This window comes from Pteropus vampyrus, unplaced genomic scaffold (genome assembly GCF_000151845.1).
Source record: "Pteropus vampyrus isolate Shadow unplaced genomic scaffold, Pvam_2.0 Scaffold58, whole genome shotgun sequence".
NCBI lineage: Eukaryota > Metazoa > Chordata > Mammalia > Chiroptera > Pteropodidae > Pteropus > Pteropus vampyrus.
Window position 1 is genome coordinate 8685344 of NW_011888839.1, and position 19600 is coordinate 8704943.

General features: G+C 32.6%; 2 protein-coding genes across 4 annotated transcripts in view; one reads left to right on the forward strand and one right to left on the reverse strand.

The window, feature by feature from the left end:
• Positions 1 to 9929, forward strand: part of MMS22L (MMS22 like, DNA repair protein) — a 117806-nt gene extending 107877 nt beyond the window's left edge. Inside the window, 3 exon segments of the mRNA XM_023530959.1 lie at positions 3750 to 3846; positions 5208 to 5375; positions 6069 to 9929. Of these exon segments, the coding sequence (XP_023386727.1) occupies positions 3750 to 3846; positions 5208 to 5375; positions 6069 to 6150 (347 nt within the window). The 3' untranslated portion in view covers positions 6151 to 9929.
• Positions 9930 to 11372: 1443 nt separating this feature from the next.
• KLHL32 (kelch like family member 32) overlaps positions 11373 to 19600 on the reverse strand; it is a 175320-nt gene continuing 167092 nt past the window's right edge. For all 3 annotated transcript variants that reach the window (XM_011360747.2, XM_023530954.1, XM_023530955.1), the window contains one exon: positions 11373 to 13020. In XM_011360747.2, the coding sequence (XP_011359049.1) occupies positions 12859 to 13020 (162 nt within the window). In that variant the 3' untranslated portion in view covers positions 11373 to 12858. The remainder of the gene's footprint in view (positions 13021 to 19600) is intronic.

Here is a 19600-nt window from a genome sequence, read left to right on the forward strand (position 1 = left end):
GCGATTATTGGTATTGTTGGATTAATATCTACTATGTGTAACTTTTCTGTTTATTGCTCTTGATATTTTTAATATTCTACTCTTTTTCTGCCCTCTTAACGTTTTAATTGAGCACATTATGATTCCATTTTCTTTCCTCTATTAGCACATCAAAGATACTCTTTAAATTTTGTATTTTTAATGGTTGCCCCAGAATTTGTAGTATATATTTAATCCAAGTTCACTTTCAAATAACACTATATTCTATATATATTCCTTCATGGTAGTGCAGGTTACCTTTAACAAAATACTTCCAATTCCTTTCTCCTGTCTCTCATAACATTTCGTCATTCATTTCACTTATCCATAAGATATAATCACCACATACTTGTTGCTATTATTATTTTGGACAAAAAGCTGTCAGATTAATTAAAACTGAAGAGAGCTTACCAGGACCAGAAGCCTGCTGCTGGAGCTGATACCAGTAGAAATATTTAAACTGAATTTGACAAATTGTTGTATGCTCAGATTTGGGGGCAGCAGTTTGTCCTATTACCTCAATTCTCTGATGCATCTAGGAATAGTTTTCTGTTTGTTCAGATTATTTCTTCAAATTGATCTATAAATTCAGTGCAACTCCTACCAGAATCCCAGCAGACTTCTTTGTAGAAATTGACAAGCCAATTCTATAATTCATATGGAATTGCAAAACACCTAGATAGCCAAAACAATCTTGAAAAGAAAGAAGTTGGAAGACTCACACTTTCCAATTACAAAACTTAGTACAAAGCAACAATAATCATGACAATGTAGTACTACCATAAAGATGAACATATCAATGGGATACAGTTGAGCATCTAGAAATAAATCTATGTGTCTATGGTTTTTGTTTTGTTTTTGACAAAGGTGCCAAGATGATTTAATAAGGGGAAAATAGTCTTTTCAACAAAATGTGCTGGGTCACATGGATAGCCACATGTAAAAGAATAAATGTATACCTTCACACTGTATACAAAACTTAAAGTAGACCTAAATATCAGAGGTAAAACCATAAAACTCTCAGAAGAAAGCATTGGAGTAAATCTTAATGACTTTGGATTTAGTAGTGAATTGTTAGATATGACACTAAAAGCATGAGCCACAAAAGAGAAAGTTGGATTTAATTAAAATGAAAATCTTTGTGCTTCAAAGGACACTATCAAAGTGAAAAGATGACAATGGGAGAAAATGTTTTGTTTGCAAGTAATTTATATGATAAGGAACTTGTTTCTACAATATATAAAGAATTATTATAACTCAATAATAAAAGACAAATAATTAAAAATAGGAAAATGATTTAAATAGACATTTCTCCAAAGAATGTAAACAAATGGCTAATAAACGCCTGAAAAAGTACTCAACATTATTATTCATCAGAGAAATGGAAATCAAAAACACAATGAGATACCACCACTTCATACTCACTAGATTGGGTATAATAAAAAAGGTCAGATAATAACAAGGTTTGGCGAGAAGGTGAAGAAATCAGAACCCTCATATACTACTGTTGAGAATGTAAAGTGGTGTAGCCACCTGGGAAAACAATCTGGTAGTTTGTCAAATGGTTAAACAGAATAACCATGTGACCTAGCATTGCCACTTCTAGATATATACCCAAGATAATGAAAATAGATGTCCACACAGAAACTGTACATTAATGTCTGTGCCAATGTTATTCCTAAAAGCCAAAAGGTAGACTGCCCATCACCTGATGGAGTTTTAAAATGTAATCTAGTCATACAATAGAATATTATTTAGCTGTAAGTAAGGAGCAAAGTACTGGTATATGCCACAACACGGATGAACTTTGTAATAAACATGATTCTAAATGGAAGAAGCCAGTGTCAAAAGACCACATGTTTTATGATTTCAATATATGAAATGTCCAGAATAGTTATATTTATAGAGAAAGAAAGTAAATTACTAGTTGCTTAGGAAGATAGGGAGTGATATCAGAGGATGGAGAATGATATCTAAAGGGTGTGGGGTTTCTTTCCAAGGTAAAGATATATTCTAAAATTGCCTTGTAATGGTTGCATAATTCTGTGAATATATAAAAAAAACTATTGAATTGTACATGTTAAGTGGGTGAATTGTATACTATGAGAATTATGAATACTATGACAATAAAGCTAAAAAACTTTGAAAAGATTACCCAGTTTTAAAAAAAAGCTCAGTGCAATTAAAGAAATAAACAAAAATAGCAAATATTTTTTAAATAAACTCCGTACACTAATATTCAGAGCAGCATTATTTGTAATAGTAAAATGAAAACAACTCAAATGTCCATCAATTAATGAATGTATAAATAATAGATTTATCCATACTGTGGAATATTATTTGGCTGTCAAAAGGAAGTGTTGATGCATTCTACAATGTAGGTAAACTTTAAAACATGCTAAGACAAAGGAGGCAGTCACAGAAGACTAGATGGTCCATGATTCTGTTTATATGAAATTTCCCAAGAGTCAAATCCATAAGGACAGAAAGTAGATTAGTGATTACCAGGGACTGGAGGAGGAAGAAAATGGAGAATGACTGCTAATGGATATGAGGTTTTGGGGGAAGTGATGAAATTGTTATGAATTAGATAGTGATGACAGCTTCATAACTGTGAATATACTAAAAACCAATGACTTATATTTTAAAAGGTTGGTTTTTATGATATTGAATTATACCTCAATAAAGCTGACATTAAAAAAATTGTGCTAACTACTCATATGCTATGAAGGCTATTTCTTCAGGTTCTGGTACTTTTTCCATCAAAGAGCTTTTGGGGTTTTTCAAGAAAATGTCTTTTAAAAAGAGCCAGATATATTCTCTAGAATTGTATCTAACATGAGAAGTTAATTTCTCAATAAAGACAAGTATGCTGTATCTTCTTTATCTACTTATATTCATGTCATGAAAAACATGTACTAAATATTAATTTAAGTACATGTGCATCTATGTCTTCTCCTGCTATAATGGATTACACTTTCTGAAAATATTTTTATTCTTAGAGAAGGCACTTTCCCCGCCAGCTAACTTATATTTAATGGGCCAAAAACAACACAACAAAAATTTAATAGCATTTGGAACATGTTAAATATTTTAAATTCTTTCTTGACTTTTTTTCATTTTTATGTACAAGTGCACAATTTTAAAGGATTTGGTTGAATATTTAAAGAATACAAATGTTCTTTTTGTAATTTTGCTGTCGTTTGAAAGGAAGGTAGCATCAAAAATAGTTTATATACAGATATTTGTGTGTATATTATTTTTGATTAATTTTAAAGGAAGACAAGTTCTGGATTCTAATTTGCTACATATATATTTGGTACTGGGAGGAATATGCTTATGAATTTTAAAAAATAATCTGTAAGTCTGCTGAATTATTAAATGCTGTCTTTTGCCAGTATGTAACAGTGCTTGCAGGATTGGTATGGTATTGTGTTTTTGAACATGGGCTCTTTTCTAAGAGAAAGATGTATCTTCACATGTATTTTTTCAGTTATAACATAAAAAATAGACTTGAGCTTTTTATATTTTCTTAATATAAGAGGGAGATCGGGAAATATACTTTTGAACAAAACAAAAATTCATAACTATTTTATTTTGAGAAATAACAAGAAAGCATATATATACTTTAAGAAAACAACATATTTTTCTAAATCAAGAGTGTTTATAAAAATGAGGATCCAGATGGTCAATTCAGACAAAATGTATAACGCTATAATTTTTCCTCCTAGTTAAAAGGCTAGCCACAGACAACCTGCAATACATAGTAAAAGCCTGCCAAGAGGGGTCAGAAGGAGAACCTGCCGCTCAGCTGACTTCGGTGTTTAGGTAACTGGAAAATATGCCAACTGGCAAGGAGACTCTTGCCAGCCTTTTGACAGCCAGCATGTTTTTTAAATAACTAATTATCCAAAACATAATGCATTACTACTTGTTTATAGTATTTCAATTATTATATTTTGGGCAGTAGTTTTGTTACACTGCGTTGTGTTATTAAAAAAGTAAATGTACCAGGGAGAAAGATAAGCGAGCTGACTCAAAATTACCTGAGTGTTTAGTAAGGAAACTCTTGCATATATTTAAGAGAAAAAATAAGAAATGTGGGTCATGATGACAGGAGCACAGGCCTTCAGAGCTGCTAAACGTTTATTTACTCAGGATCCTGTGTTGAAGCACATGTCATGGGTTTCTGACTTGCTTTAGACCCTGTTGACCCAGAAAGCTCTGTTGTTTCATTTGTGAGGCATAGACTTTGAGGAGTAGATCTGTTGTTTGTTCACAAGACTAACAGTGAAACTTGAGGAACTATTTTCTGCCTTGCTTCCTTTGTCTTGTGTTTTCTGTAGGGCAGTATTTTTAAGTATTCTCACAGTTTCTACCACTTTACCTTTATTATACATATCTCTACCCTAGCACTACCATGATAAATAATTTGGGGTCATTTTCTTCATCTATGTTGGATCTTTGATTTCTCTATTTTTGTTCTCATCGTGTAATTAGCACTTGTCAAGTGTTTACAGTTTATTTAAATTATGATCACTTGAAATAAATGATAGATTTGTGAAAACTGTAAAACCTTAAAAGGGAAGAAAGGATTCTGTATGAATAAAGAATGCATATTAATGTATAATTTATTAAGCTAAGTGGCTTTTATTTTGGGGAAGTGAAAATTTTAAGGTTAAAATATGTAATGCTTATTTATAAAGGCCTCTTATAGATCTAAAGGCTCTTCTTCAGTTAAGGAATATAAAAATATATTGCAAATAACTTGCTTTCCAATATTTTCCAATAAAGATATTGTCAATTTATCTAAAGATATGAAGAACTGAAAATGATTTAGGAAACCAAACTCGTTTATTTCTGTCTTAGTCTCTTCCACGTCGTTACCACCCAGATTTCAACATGTAGACTATAACAACAAAAAGTCCCTGGGCTTCGATTTTTTTTCCCCCTTATGCTCCCTCTTGAGATTCCAACTCTTATCACTCTTTTCTTGGCTCACACTGAAATAAGCCATTTCTGTTCTTCATTTTTAAGTGTTATAAATAGTCTTCGTATGACCCCTAGATTCTTAAGGTAATCTTACATAAATGATCTTTTTTGTGTTCCGGTTATAGCTGGTTGCTATATAGTTGCCAGCCCAATGAATTGCCCCAAAAGTAATTCTAAATAACTTGATTTACTTTCAGGAATTTTATCCAGGATTATGGTATGAAATACGATTATCAAATTTACAGCATTTTAGAAACAGTAGCAGTATTGGACCAGCAGGTTGTTATTCACTTGATTTCTACCCTCACTCAATCTCTGAAGGATTCAGAGCGGAAATGGGGCCTTGGCAGAAATAGCAAACAAAGGTATGTTTGATAATTTGATTACATTCTTTTGGGCAATGATTATAAAATCCAGATTCATTTTCTACAAATGGCTTGTTTTCTTATTCCCTTAAATTTTGGGTGTATTGAGTTGAAAAATGTCTTAGTACTATGATACATCCATTCACATATTGTTTTTTTTTTTTCTTTTTTTCAAAGTGACCACCTTAGGAAGCTATGTATTTCAGGAGTGCTGTCATTGCTTAAAACACATTGTATTCCTCATTGGGTAGTGGATTTCAGAGCCTCAGGTGTCTTGTTTTTGTATAAAATCCATGGTGGCAAATCAGTCTTTTGAGGGGTGCTTAATTTACTGAATCAACTATATCATGTGTATCCAGTTAAGAAGCTGAGTGACCCAATTAGGTAATATGTTTTTTGGTCAAAAATAGATAATAGGGCTTTTATTTTATAGGTTTATAGTCCAATTGAGAGTAGTGCTTGAACTATTTAGAGTAATACAACACTGTGGCAATAAACCTGTAGTTCCTAAAGAGATTGTTTTAGAGGGGCCAGCACTCAGAATTCATAAGTCCCAAATTTTGCTAAAGAATCAAAGTACTTTAATCACATTGGTTATATGGTGGTGTGTACAGACATTCAGGCAGGTTCAATTAAAAAGTAAATGAAAAATAATACAAAAAAGATAATAGATTGCCTTTTTTTCTTTAACAGGAAAGCCTATAGCAAGCTTTTATCTCACCTAGGACAAGCGGGACAAGATGAGATGCAGAGACTGGAAAATGATGACATCTAATGTTTTGTGATTCATCTTTTCTATAAATTATAACTATCTAAAGCCACTTTGCATCCTTCTGACACCTTTTAATTAATTGTATAATGTTCAGTTAAAAATACTTTCTAGGATTTTTCCTTACATAACTGTAAGTATAAAGTATATAAATAAGGAAATAAAGGTTAAGTATGTTACAGGATCTTGGAACTTGGCAAAACTGCATTCTATTTTGAAGAGATTTTAGTTTTAACTAAGGAAACTTTCTAAATGGGAATGTTATCTGTATATGACCACTAAACAGGCTTGTGTTGGTTGACCCACAGACTTTTTACTGTAATGTGACTTTCTGCCTTGTGATTTGTTTTTGTTTTTGTTTTTTATAAATTATGTTTTAATATGATTTTTTTTCAAACTTTCTGGCTATCTTATGCTGGTTTTTTTCGGAGGGGGTTGGTCAAGAGATAGGACTGTTTATTTGTTATCCTTTTTTATGCTATGCGTGAGGCGGATTAATAAATAAAACTCTTCCCAAGCACACTTAACTCTGAGGAATGAGACTGAATCTGGCTAAATTATTATGTAGGTAATTTATAAAATTTTTTTTTAAACTTAGGCCAACAGTGTTTAGGTTCCAGCAGTTGCCAGATGTTTTTCTCTACTTATCCTTTCTTTTGGAATTATCATTAAAAGAAATATAAGGAGGATAAACAAGAGCTTTTAAGAAGATGATAAATAATATTCTGGAAAGTTTAAAGATTGCAAATTAACAGAAGAGGCCTGAAAAGTCAGCTGATTATTTCCTTGCACTTTAATTTGAACCTCTTATAACTTAACATGTTACATATTTACAGGGAACTAGTTTAGTTTCCTTTAGCAGCTATTGTCTCTCAACTTTTTAAATATCTCATCCAGATATATTTTACCAGTTGAGCACTTGTCTTTAACTCCTTTTCGTGATGAGCATTTTTTGGTAAAAAGAGCTCTGGGTTTCAAACCTAGCTCTGCTTTGTGACCTTGAGCGAGTTACTTAATCTTTCTGGGCCTCAGTAAAAAAAATAATCTTTTTTCTACTATACAATGTTCTGGTAAGAACCAGTGGGATAATGTGTATAAAAATATTTGGTGACCTATGTTCTGTTTGGAGACATACAGACATGTTCACTGTATTATCATGCACAAGGTAAAGGATACCTCTCAATTTTGTTCTTCTTTCTCTAATATGTCGCAGATGAATGATCCCACTATTTTTCATTTTTTTTCTTGCATGATCTGTTTGCTATCTTTCAAATAATTTATTGCTTTATCCTTAGGACTCGTCTGTATCATGGTTCTATTCCTTCAAGAAAACATTTCAACCCTTTCCTGTCTCAAGAAGTATCTTTAAAAAGGAAATGTATTGCAATTAGCAAAATATAGTTAATAGCCTTTTTCTAATTGTCATCTGTGAAGTCTAAAGGAGTTTCTGTTGTGTTCATGACATACAAATGGTCTATTTTCCCCCAAATCAACCATCATTATGACAAATGAAAGCCTCTTAAGGTTACTCGATTTCATAGCAATGAGTTTCTTTTCATTATGATAGTGACTTATTACTATTTAATCTTTTTAAGGTGATGCCTTTAAAGAAGTTATTATATATAGTATATATTTTTTTTATTTTCCAAGAGAGGTAAATATAGCTTTGAGAATCTTGCTCCTTACTCTATTAAACTTTAAGGGATAAGAAAAGCTGCTGCTGAATCATGCAAAGAATACTTAAAAAATCAGTTACAACAAAAAATTTGTAACAATACGTTTATATATGTATATATGTATGTTTATTAATAAATAAATTTTTAAAGAAGCAGTTTTTTTTTAATTGAAGAAAAAAATTTTATGGCTCACTTCCTTTTCTTGAAAATCTTCACTGGCCCTTCCTTATTGCTGTAGTCTTTTTCCATTCACAGACTTAGAGTACCTTACACCTGCTTCCTTGATATCCATTTTCCCCTAAATACCACATAATCTCTGGGGCTGCTGCTTCTACCATTATAATGTAAGCCACTGTTTTAGTGAAATCCGAGAGTATGTTCTCAGTTCTCATGGTCTTTGGCCTCTCTGTGACATTTGCATTTTCTTTTATCTTCCCATCACTTCCTCAGTGATACTGCTTACTCCTACATATACTGTACTTTGAGAGGACCTTCACATTCTTCCTTGTCCCCAGCAAGATCTGGCCCTTCACCTGCTCTGTCTCAGTGTTCTTCTAATAGTCAACTGATGACACTAGCTCATATTTTCTCTCTCAGATCTATTTCTAGTGAAAATTTCTCTCTAAACCTCTCTAGTTGGATCCTCCTGAAATCTCAGTGCAACATGGCAAGCTGCCCACATCACCTTCTATTCCAGTCTAGTTCCTGCCTGTATTTTCTACCCAGGGAATACACTACTTTCCCAAGCTACTTGGTCTTGAAACTTCAGAAGCATCTTGGATTCTTCATTGTTCCTCACTTTCAGTTGATCTGCAGTACAGGCTCTTGCTACTTTTTGTCATCCTGTGCATTCAAACTGTTTTTTCTATTGGGCACTAGAATCTTATCTCCTTATCTCCGATCTTCCCTTGTCACAGTTCTGACATCAGTGTTTCTAAAATACTATTTTCTTTGTTACTTTTCTGCTTAGGGCCCTTGAATTACTTTACATTGTTAATAAGCTGACAGTTAAACCCTTCAATCAGGAAACTTTCTGTCATCTGACTCTACCTTTTCTGTCCAAGCTTAAACAGGAGACTAGACTGTTTTAGACTGAATACCATATTCATTCTATACTCTGAGAGTATTCTAGTCAAATAATTTCTGTGAAATGTCAGATGAGAGTGTAAAATAGATGATTAAAAGACAACAGGATGGTGAAATGACATTATTAGACATTCGGGTTTGGTTATGATTTAAATTTTAATTGAACATTTAATTAGGTTTCCATGGGGGAGAAAAAAAAATAGGGCATATTGTCTCCGTACAAAAATCACTGTTCATTTGCATTAGAAGAGTTTCATTGTGTAAAACTTATATTTTTACCTATTCCTAGTATATTTTCTTCTTAAGCATATTTGACTTTTTTTTCTTCCTGGGTATCTTTGTAAAAAAATTGTTATTTGTGGGTTGTTAGACTACATGTATGTTATGTATGTATTCATCACCCAGCATTGTTATCTTCTCTCATGCTTTATCATAAAATTTTAAAGCTACTTTGTTTTTAAAGAATGACATGGATCTGTTTTCATGTACTTTTACAGAATCTTTGATAGTTTTTTATTTTTATTCCATTCTGTTAAGATTATATGTTATGTAAAATTTGACAAGCCTCTGCAGGTGGAAAAAGCATCTATGAAACCTACCTTCCCTAAGTACTACGTCGACATAGCACTTGTGTTTCAAAGATAAAAGGTAGATATCATAGAATCCTCACTAAAAGCAGTAGTATCAGTACTAAACCACAGCTTTTTTCTTGATAGATTTTCTTCATAAACTCACATTTTCCCAAAACTGACCACCTGTCTATTCCTCTTAGGGTTAAAAATATTGCATTGTCAGTCAAGTATAGAGTATCCCAATATAAATAACATGCTTTGTTTGGTTAAAACAGTTGGCTTGAAAAGCTAGCAAGGTAGCATATTCTTTCACATATTTAATAAGATGTGAGATTTGTATTTTGATACTTTGATAAACTATATTAGTTAAGGTTACCAAAATCAGTACCAAATGATTGGAATTGATCAATTTCTGCTTATTAAAGTTTTTGGTGTGCTAATAGTTATCTGATTTATTGCATTTGTGAATTGTACTTTTAGAAAAATTCTGGGCATTCATATTTGATATACATTTATAAATTATTTTGTGCATATAAGGATATATAATAAAAATATATATATTTAACTTCCAGTGTGCCCATAATTATTCATCTTCCCTCTTTATGACAGATTATTTGAAAACCAAAATAAAAATGAACCATCTTAGCGGAAGGAATAATTCTGTCTTATTCCTGTTCCTTTGATACTCTAGTAAAACACTAGTTTTCCATATATTGTGATGTTTGAAGGGGATTCAATGTACATGTGGTTCAGCTGTGAGGAAAATATGAAAAGCATGAAAAATACCCTAATCATAACCTGGCATTTTGTTATTAAGGATCTAGGGAATTTTATTATATTTTACATACATAATACTTTATAGAGATCCCATACTAAGAACACCGCTAATATCTGTGTGGTACTGCTTTTTATTTTTAAAGTAAAATCTTGAAGTGATGTGTAAGTGGTTGGAAGTTTCATGGTCTTCTATGGAAATTCAAATTAAATACAAATACAATATGGTCTTTAATTTTGAAGAGTGAAAATAGATGAATTACTGTAGGGTGGTACACTTAAATGGAAAACATATTTAAATACTTCCAATGGAATTTGGTTTATATGACCAAACATGTTTTTTTCTTATTCATTCTTATTGATCATTTGAAGAAGAAAATGATCTAATTATAAGTGATACGAGTTTTTTCTTTTTGGGGGAGGGATGTTGTACTTTGGATGCTGTTCTTTGGCTATAACTTTGAAAGATGTTTCTGGAAATTATGTAAAGCTTTAAAAAATTCTGAGTTCAATTCTGTAATATTAGTGAATACTATGTTAAAGTTCACCAAGGAGGGGTTTGATACTATATACTGATTTGTTTAAAATGAACAGTTAGAAATCTATGCAGAAATAATCAAGAGTAATCTCAAGCTGCCTTTTAGTTATCATGAAGCAAGCTTATTTTTAGACCATTTCCCTTTCATTCATTGGAGATAGGGTCTGCAATTACAAGTAGATTTTAATGGTTTTATAAGGTAAAACTGCTGGAGGGAAAATTTGTATGTCAAGTAGAAAGTTTAATGAATCTGAAATATTCCTTGCTTAGGTCCTTTGTTGAAAAGATTTCTGAAATGCTGGAGTTCGTTTTCCTGACTTGGTAAGGCATTTTTAAAATTTAGTTTAGATGGCTTATACCCTTTAAAGAGATTCTCTGCCATCCTTTTAAATATCAGTTATCAATCACTTTTTACTTTTCAAAACTGTACAAATACTCTTAAGGTATCTCTGTTCTTTTAAAAGTTTACATTTCTTCCTTACCCCTAGGTTCCACTCCCACTCTTTAGTCACAATAGCCAGAAGTTACATATATATTAATTTTCAAATATAGTTATAATATATAAAATTAATGAATACTGTATTTAGGATAAAAATCTTTTTATTCACTTCTAATTACTAAAAGTGGTTACATGAATAAAATGAGAATGTCCCATAAGACAAGGATTGCTAAATGATTAATCTATGCCAAGGGAAAAAGAGTAAAGTCTTCCTATTAATAAAGGTGACTTAGATCTTAGCAAGATTAAGAAAAGGGGAAAACTCACATTATAGTTGTTGAATTTATGTTCACATGTGATTATTGAGTTTTTTGTTACAGACAAAGCAAATCCAAAAACCTAGCCTAAAAAAAAAATCCTTATGCATTATTAAAAGTGGTAGTAATAAAATATGTATTGGTGCTAGAGAAGAATCCCACAAGCACTCAAGATTGACATAACCTTTAACAAAGTGGAAAAACTCTTTATTAGAACTACTGATTCTAGGTTCAAATTTATGTCAAAGCACTTTATGGTACCAAAATTAGTACAACTAATTTTTTGAGCTATAAAATGTCATTTTTCACTAAATGAGTTTAAATGAGATGTTTGAGGGAGAGTTATTATTTGAGGCAAGGACTTGTACAAATTTAGGAATCTTAGGCTTTGGTAAACTCCCTTTTGCCTAATTAGCATATCTCTTTCACATGCTTGTCAGAATCATGTTTCACATAGCATGTGCTAAAAGTTCTACCTAGTAATTTTTAAACTTTGAAAATAATCTCCCTGTTCAGTTACAAAGTTCTAAAGACAGTAAAATACCTTGGAATGTGAGTAACCTGTTTTTCTTGGGCAAAGTACTTCAGAGCATTTGCCTAATTTTCACAACATTCTTCTGAATTAATATGGAAATCAATAACCATCCTCAAAAAGGGAGAAAAATGAAGAAGCCCTGTAAAGTTAAGCCCCTGTCCAAGGTCACAGAGTAATAACCAAGGAGAAAAATCTGGGTATTCCAACTGCTGTTCTTGTGTTCTTCTGTTATTTGTATTACCTTGAATAAAATATGGCATTTAAAAATTTATGATGTCATAATGCTGAGTCTACTGAGCAAGGCTGCATAATGTTAAATTTTTAAAGAAAAATTACAAAGCCAGATTTAAGCAGGAAAGGGATTAAGTACTTGAAAAAACATTTTAAGTTCATTGATGACAGTACTTGTGAAATAAATTGACTTACTAATGGTGTTGTCTTCTGGACAATATTGATTAGAAAAAGTGGACGAAGAATACTCTGAAGACACATAGAACAATGGACCATTAAGTTGGCACTAAGCTACTCCACAATAAAAGTCATACATGTGGTATCATATGTTAACACACGCTGAGAAAGGGTGACAGGATTTTTCAGTAATGGATTTTAGAAAATTGTGGGGTTTTTTGTTAATTTTTTTTTTTGCTAATGTTTATCTGAATATAATACCTATAAAACAAAGAAGCATTGAGCACTGAGTCTTTTCACGCCCAGTATCCAAAAGTCAGGCCTTTTTGTTCCCTCCTGTTCATGCTGGTTATTAACAGCATTGGCTTTTTAGATGGTGCCAATTCTGTGATGAGGCACTTGAAGAGTCTGAAGATTAGGACATGTGAAATACGGAGCTGGAAGGAAGCATGCTGCTATTCCATTGGAAGCAAAAGGGAGTGTAGGCCCATAGAATACTTCTTCTTTGCCTTCTCTACTTACATCCAAAACCTACAAAAGAAGATAAAAAGCCTTCATGTCAAAGATGATTGCTAAAAATAAAACTGTACACATAAAAGGAAGCCTTCCTTTAAATTCAGTTATGCCACCATGACCATAACATTTTTCTCATAGCAGTAGTACCAGAAATAAATATTAAGTTCCTACTAAGTGCTAATCTTATGTTTATATGCTTGTGTATGTACATATACACATATATTTATAATTATTTAATTTTTTAGAACAGTGATCAGGTAGGTAGCATTATCCTCACTTAATAAAACACCCTTAAACTGATTAAATTACTTAGTAGATGTTGTCATGTTGGCTTACAAATTGCTCACCTAAAAAATGAAAACATTAATCTTGCAACTTTCTGAAAATTGATAACATCTAGCTTAGTATCTAGCACATGAAATATAGGACAGCTTAGTAGTAAAATCAGAATCAGTTCAGTTGATTTGGGAAATTTTCCTTCAGTTATTTCCTTTTCAAAAGAGATGGAGTTCCATATCTTTTATGGAAAAGACTCCGTCTGTGCCTGCTGTTACCTCACCAAATTTGACTTAACTCTTACAACTAGGAATATTCTTAAGAAAAGTTGATAATATCCTATTTGTCAAACCCATCAGGCTCTTTGCAGCCCTCAATCATCTTAAACCTCTTCATTTGAATTTCCTCTAACCTCACTTAAAACCTCTCCTGGAAGAGGTCCAAGATGGTGGCAGCATAGGAAGACACTGAACTCACCCTCTCCCATGAATACCTGAAAGACAACTGAGGGCTGACTGGAAAGCTTCTGCACAACAAAGGAGATAGAGACCATATAGAGAAGCTCAGGGAATGATGGGAGTTCTCTGGGATCTGTAAGAACTCCTCTGGGATTGCAGGTGCTGATGAGTGCCTTTAATTTATGTCCCCTACCTCCATAGGGCAGGAGTTCTGGCCAATCTATAAGGCACATTCCCAGCCACACCGTCTGAAGCCCACTCCAGCCCCAGACAGTGGGTTCAAAATTAAGTGCCACTACACTCACTCCCTGTAACCTCTTCCTTCAGCTGGCCCCCAAACTGGGATCAACAGGGCACCAACATGCTCACACGTGCACCAGGCCACTGATCCCAGAGCCCACTCCAGCCTACCAGCCAGCACCCCAGGCACCATGTGCACTTACCCTGACTCCAATCTCCCTGCCAAAACCACCTGGTACTCCCAGTCAACAGGTCACTTCTAACCAGGGCCACTTTTTCAAGATTTGGAGGAATAGCTATTTTGTCTAATTCATATAAACAAAGTCAGACACAATGAGAAGACAAAAGAATATGTCCCAAATGAAGGAACAAGAATCCACCTCCCCTCAAAAAAAAAAAAAAAAGAAAAAAAAAACAACTAATGAAATGGAGATAAGTAGTTTGCCTGATAAAGAATTCAAAGAAAGTCATTTGAATGCTCACCAGACGAGAGTAGAAGATAAGAACTAAGGGAGAACTTCAAAGAGTTAGCAAATACAATAAAGAACCAATGAGAGCTGAAGAACATAATAACTGAGATGAAAAATACATTAGCAGTTGATAGATTAGATAATATAGAAAAATGGATTAATGACCTGAAAGAGATTAGTAGGAAGCACCAAATTAGAACAGCAAATTCAAAGAGAATTTTTAAAAAGCAAGAATAGTTTAAGGGACTTGTGGGACAATGTCATACACATACAAACTTTCAGATTATAGGGATCCCAGAAGGAGAATAGAGAAAGGAGTAGAAAGCATATTTGAAGAAATACTAGCTGAAAACTTTGCTAACTTTGGGAATATAACATATCCAGATCGAGGAAGCAAAGTTCCAAGCAAGATGAACCCAAAGAGACACATGCCAATACATACTGTTATTAAAATGGTAAAACTTAAAATGAGATGTGAAGATAGCAAGAGGAAAACAAGTAGTCACATACAAGAAAACACCCAAAAGTTATCAGTTGATTTATCACCAGCAACTCAGAAGGGAGTGTGGCAGGACACCTTTAAAATGCTGAAATAAAGGAACCTACAAACTAGAATACTCTAGTTATCATGAAAGGTGAGATAGTTTCCTGAACAAGCAAAAACTAGAGTTCATCACCATTAAACCTGCTTTACAAGAAATGTTAAATGGTTTTTAAACAGAAAAGGTGGTCACCGGAAATAAGTCTTTGAAAGAAAAAAAATCTCAAAGGTAAAAACAAACTATTAAACACAGCAAATTAGCCATTTAAAAAGCTACTATGAAGGTCAAAAGAAAATAGCAAGCTCAATTATAAAAGCAATAGAAGATACAGAAGACAAAAATATAAAACAGGACATCAAAAACAAAGCTTGTGTGGGAGGAGGATATAGTGCTTTTAGAATATATTCAAACTTAAATATCTGTTAGCTTAAAATACAGTGCTATACACATAGAATGACATAAATAAACCTCATGGTAACCACAAACCAAAAACATACAAAAGATACACAAAAAATAAAAAGGAACCCAAATAAAACACTAAAGAATACCACAAGAAATTAAAAGAAGTAACAGAACTACAAAAACAAAACAGTTAAAATAGCAATAAATACATACCTATCAATAATTACTTTCAATTTAAATGGACTAAATGTTCCAAGCAAAGGATGGAGGGTGGCTGAATGAATTTAAAAACTACCTATTTATATGCTGCCTATAAGAGACTGAACTTCAGATGGAGACAGACTGAAAGAAAGAGATGGAAAAGACATTGCATGCAAATAGAAACAACAAAGCTGGTGTAGCAATACTCATCATACAAATTAGACTTTAAAAGAGACTTAAAAAGAGACAAGGACAATACATAATGATAAATTAGTCGGTCCAAGAATAGGCTATAGCAATTGTAAATAAATAGCTACACTCAACATAGGAGCACCTAAATATAAACAAATATTAATAGACATAATGGGAGAAATTGGCAGAAATAGAATAAGAATAGGGGACTTTACCCCTCTGACCTCAGTGGATCCAGACAAAAATCAGTAAGAAAATAGCCTTAAATGTCACATTAGACTAGATATTTACAGAACATTTCACATAAAACCTGCAGAATACATTTTTTTCAAAAGCTCTTTGAACGTTCTCCAGAATAGGTCACACATTAGGCCACAAAACAAGTCTCAGTAAATTCAAGAAGATTGAAATCATAAAGAATCTTTTCTGACCATGACAGTATGAAACTAGAAACCAACTGCAAGAAGAAAACTGAAAAAGACACAAACATGTGGAGACTCAACATGCTACTGAATAACAAATGGATCATACAAGAAAACAAACAGGAAAACTACCTTGACACAAATGAAAATGAAAACACAACTTTGCAAATCTATGGGATGTAGTAAAATCCGTTTTAAGAGGGAAGTTTATGGCTATCCAGGCCTACCTCAATAAACATGAAAAATCTCAAATAAACCATCTAACTTTATACCTAAAGAAAAAAGAAACAAAGCCCAAAGTAAATGGAAGTAAAGATCAGAATGGAAATAAAATAGAGACCAATAAAACCATCAGAAAGATCAATGAAACTAAAAGCTGGTTCTTTGAAGATAAACAAAATTGACAAACCTTTAGTCAAACCCATCACTAAAAAAAGCTCATATAAGAAATTAAAGAATTTACAACTAACACTACAGAAATACAAAGAACCACTAAAGAATTCTATAGACAATAATATGTCAACAAATTGGACAACATAGGAGAAATGGATAAATTTTTAGAAGCATACAATCTGCCAAGAAGAAAACCATGAAGATACAAAATCTGAATGGACTGATTACTAGCAATAAAATTGAAACAGTAATCAAAAAACTCCCAACAAACAAAAGTCCAAGGCCAGACAGCTTCAAAGGTGAATTCTACCAAACATTTAAATTATACCTCCCCTTCTCAAACCATTTATAAAAACTGAAGAGGAAGCAATACTTCCGAACTCATTCTAAGAAGCCAACATTACTCTCATACCAAAACCAGACAGACATTACAAAAAGAGAAAATATAAGCCTTTATCCCTGATGAACATAAATGCAAAAATTAACAAAATTAAAGATAGATTCAACAATACATTAAAAGGATTATATACCATGATCAAATGGGATTTATTCCAGGGATGCAATGGTGGTTCAATATCTGCAAATCAGTCAATGGGATACATCAACAAATCCAAGAGAAAAAATGATATGATCACCTGAATAGATGCAGAAAAGTATTTGACAAATTCAATATCCACTTTTGATAAATTCTCAAAAAAATTAGTTATAGAGGGAACATACCTAAATATAATAAAGGCCATATATGACAAACCACAGCTAATATCATATGCAATGGTGGAAAGCTAAAAGCTTTTCCTCTATCAGGAACAAGACAGTGATGCCCACTCTTACCACATTTATTCAACGTAGTATTGGAAGTCCTAGCCAGAGCAATTAGACAAAAAGAAATAAAAGGCATCCAAATTGAAGTAAAACTGTCATTATTCGCAGATAACATAATGCTATGTATAGAAAACCCTAGACTCTACCCAAATACTATTATAATGAATCAACTCAGTAAAGTTACAAGATAGAAAATTAATATAAAGAAATCTGTTGAGTTTCTATAAACTGATATTGATTAGAAGAAATTAAGAAAATTCCATTTAAAATTGCATCAAAAAGTAAAATACCTAGGAATAAATTTAACTGAGGAGGTGAAAGACCTGTACTCTGACAACTACAAGACACTAAAGAAAGAAACTAAAGCAGATACAAGAAAATGGAAGGATGTACTGTGCTCATGGATTGGAATGATTAATATCATTAAAATGTCCATACTATTCAAAGCAGTCTACACATTCAAACGGTCCCTATCAAAATACCAGTAGCATTCTCAGAACTAGATGAAATAATACTAAAACTTACATGGAACCGCGAAAGACCCTTAATAGCCAAAGCAATCTTGAGAAAAGAACAGTGGAGGTATCACACTCCCTGTTTTCAAACTATACTACAAAGCTATAATAATCAAAAGAGTATGGTACAGGCATAAAACCACACATAGATCAATGGAACAGAATAGAGAGCCCAGAAACAAAATCTTGCTTATACGAACAACTAATTTACAACAAAGAAGACAGTCTCCAATAGGGGAAAATGACAGTCTCTTTAATACGTAGTGCTGGGAAAACTGGACAGAAACATGCAAAAAAAATGAAAGCGCTTTCTTATACCATATATAAAAACAAAGTCAAAATGGATTTAAAATCAGACCTAAATCCATAAAACTCCTACAAGAAAACAGGCAGTAAACTCTTTGACACTGGTCTTAACAATACTTTTTGGGTATATCTTCTCAGGCAAGGGAAACGAGAGAAGAATAAATAGGGATATATCAAACTAAAAATGTCTGCATGTCAAAAGAAAGAATCAACAAAATAAAAAGGCAGCCTGCTAAATGGGAGAAGATATTTGAAAATGATATATCTTATAAGGGGTTAATATCCAAAATATGTAATTAACTCATAAAACTCAATATAAAAAATCAAATTAAAAAATGGGCAGAGGACTTGAATAGACCTTTCTCCAAAGAGGACATACAGATGGCCAACAGATATGTAAAAAACATCACTAATCACCAGGGAATGCAAATCAAAACCACAATGAGATACCACCTCACACCTGTCAACAATAGCTGTGGTCAAAAATTCAACAAATGAGCATTGGCATGGATGTGGATAAAATAGAACCTTAGTGCACCATTGGTGGGCTTGTAAATTGGTGCAGCCACTATGGAAAACAGTATGGAGATTTCTCAAAAAATTAAAAATTTAACTGCCATACGACCCAGCAATTCCAATTCTGGGTTTAGTTATCTGAGGAAAATGAAAACACTAGAAAAAATATATGCACTGGTATCTTCATTGCAGCATTTTTAACTAATAGCCAGAATGATGGAAGCAACCTAGATGTCCATTGATAGATGAAGAAGATGGAAGATGTCATATATGTATGTGTGTGTATGTATATTTTATATATATATATATATATAAAATCAAATATTTCCCAGCCATAAAAAAAACGAAATCTCACCATGTATGACAACATGGATGGACCTAGAAGATATGTTAAATGAAATAAGTCAGACAGGGAAAAACAAATACCATATGATTTTACTTATACTTAGAATCTTAAGTAAACAGATTAGTAATAGACCCCATAGATACAAAGAACAAACTGATAATTGCCAGAGGAGAGAGAATGGGAGTGGGTAAAAAAGGTAAAGGTGATTAATAGTTACAAACTTCCAGTTTAAAATAAATAAGCCACAGTGATAAAGTGTACAGCAATGATAAAGTATATAGTCAATATAATAACTGCACAGTGACAGATGGTTACTAGACTTACCATAGTGATCACATCATAAGGCATTGAAATGTCAAATCATTGTGTTGTACACCTGAAACTAACATGATATTGTATGCTGACTATATTAGTAAAATTTTAATAAAATAAAAAGTAAGTAAACCCTTTTCTTCCTTGGATTCCATAGTTTTAAAAAAAATAAAGTTTATCAA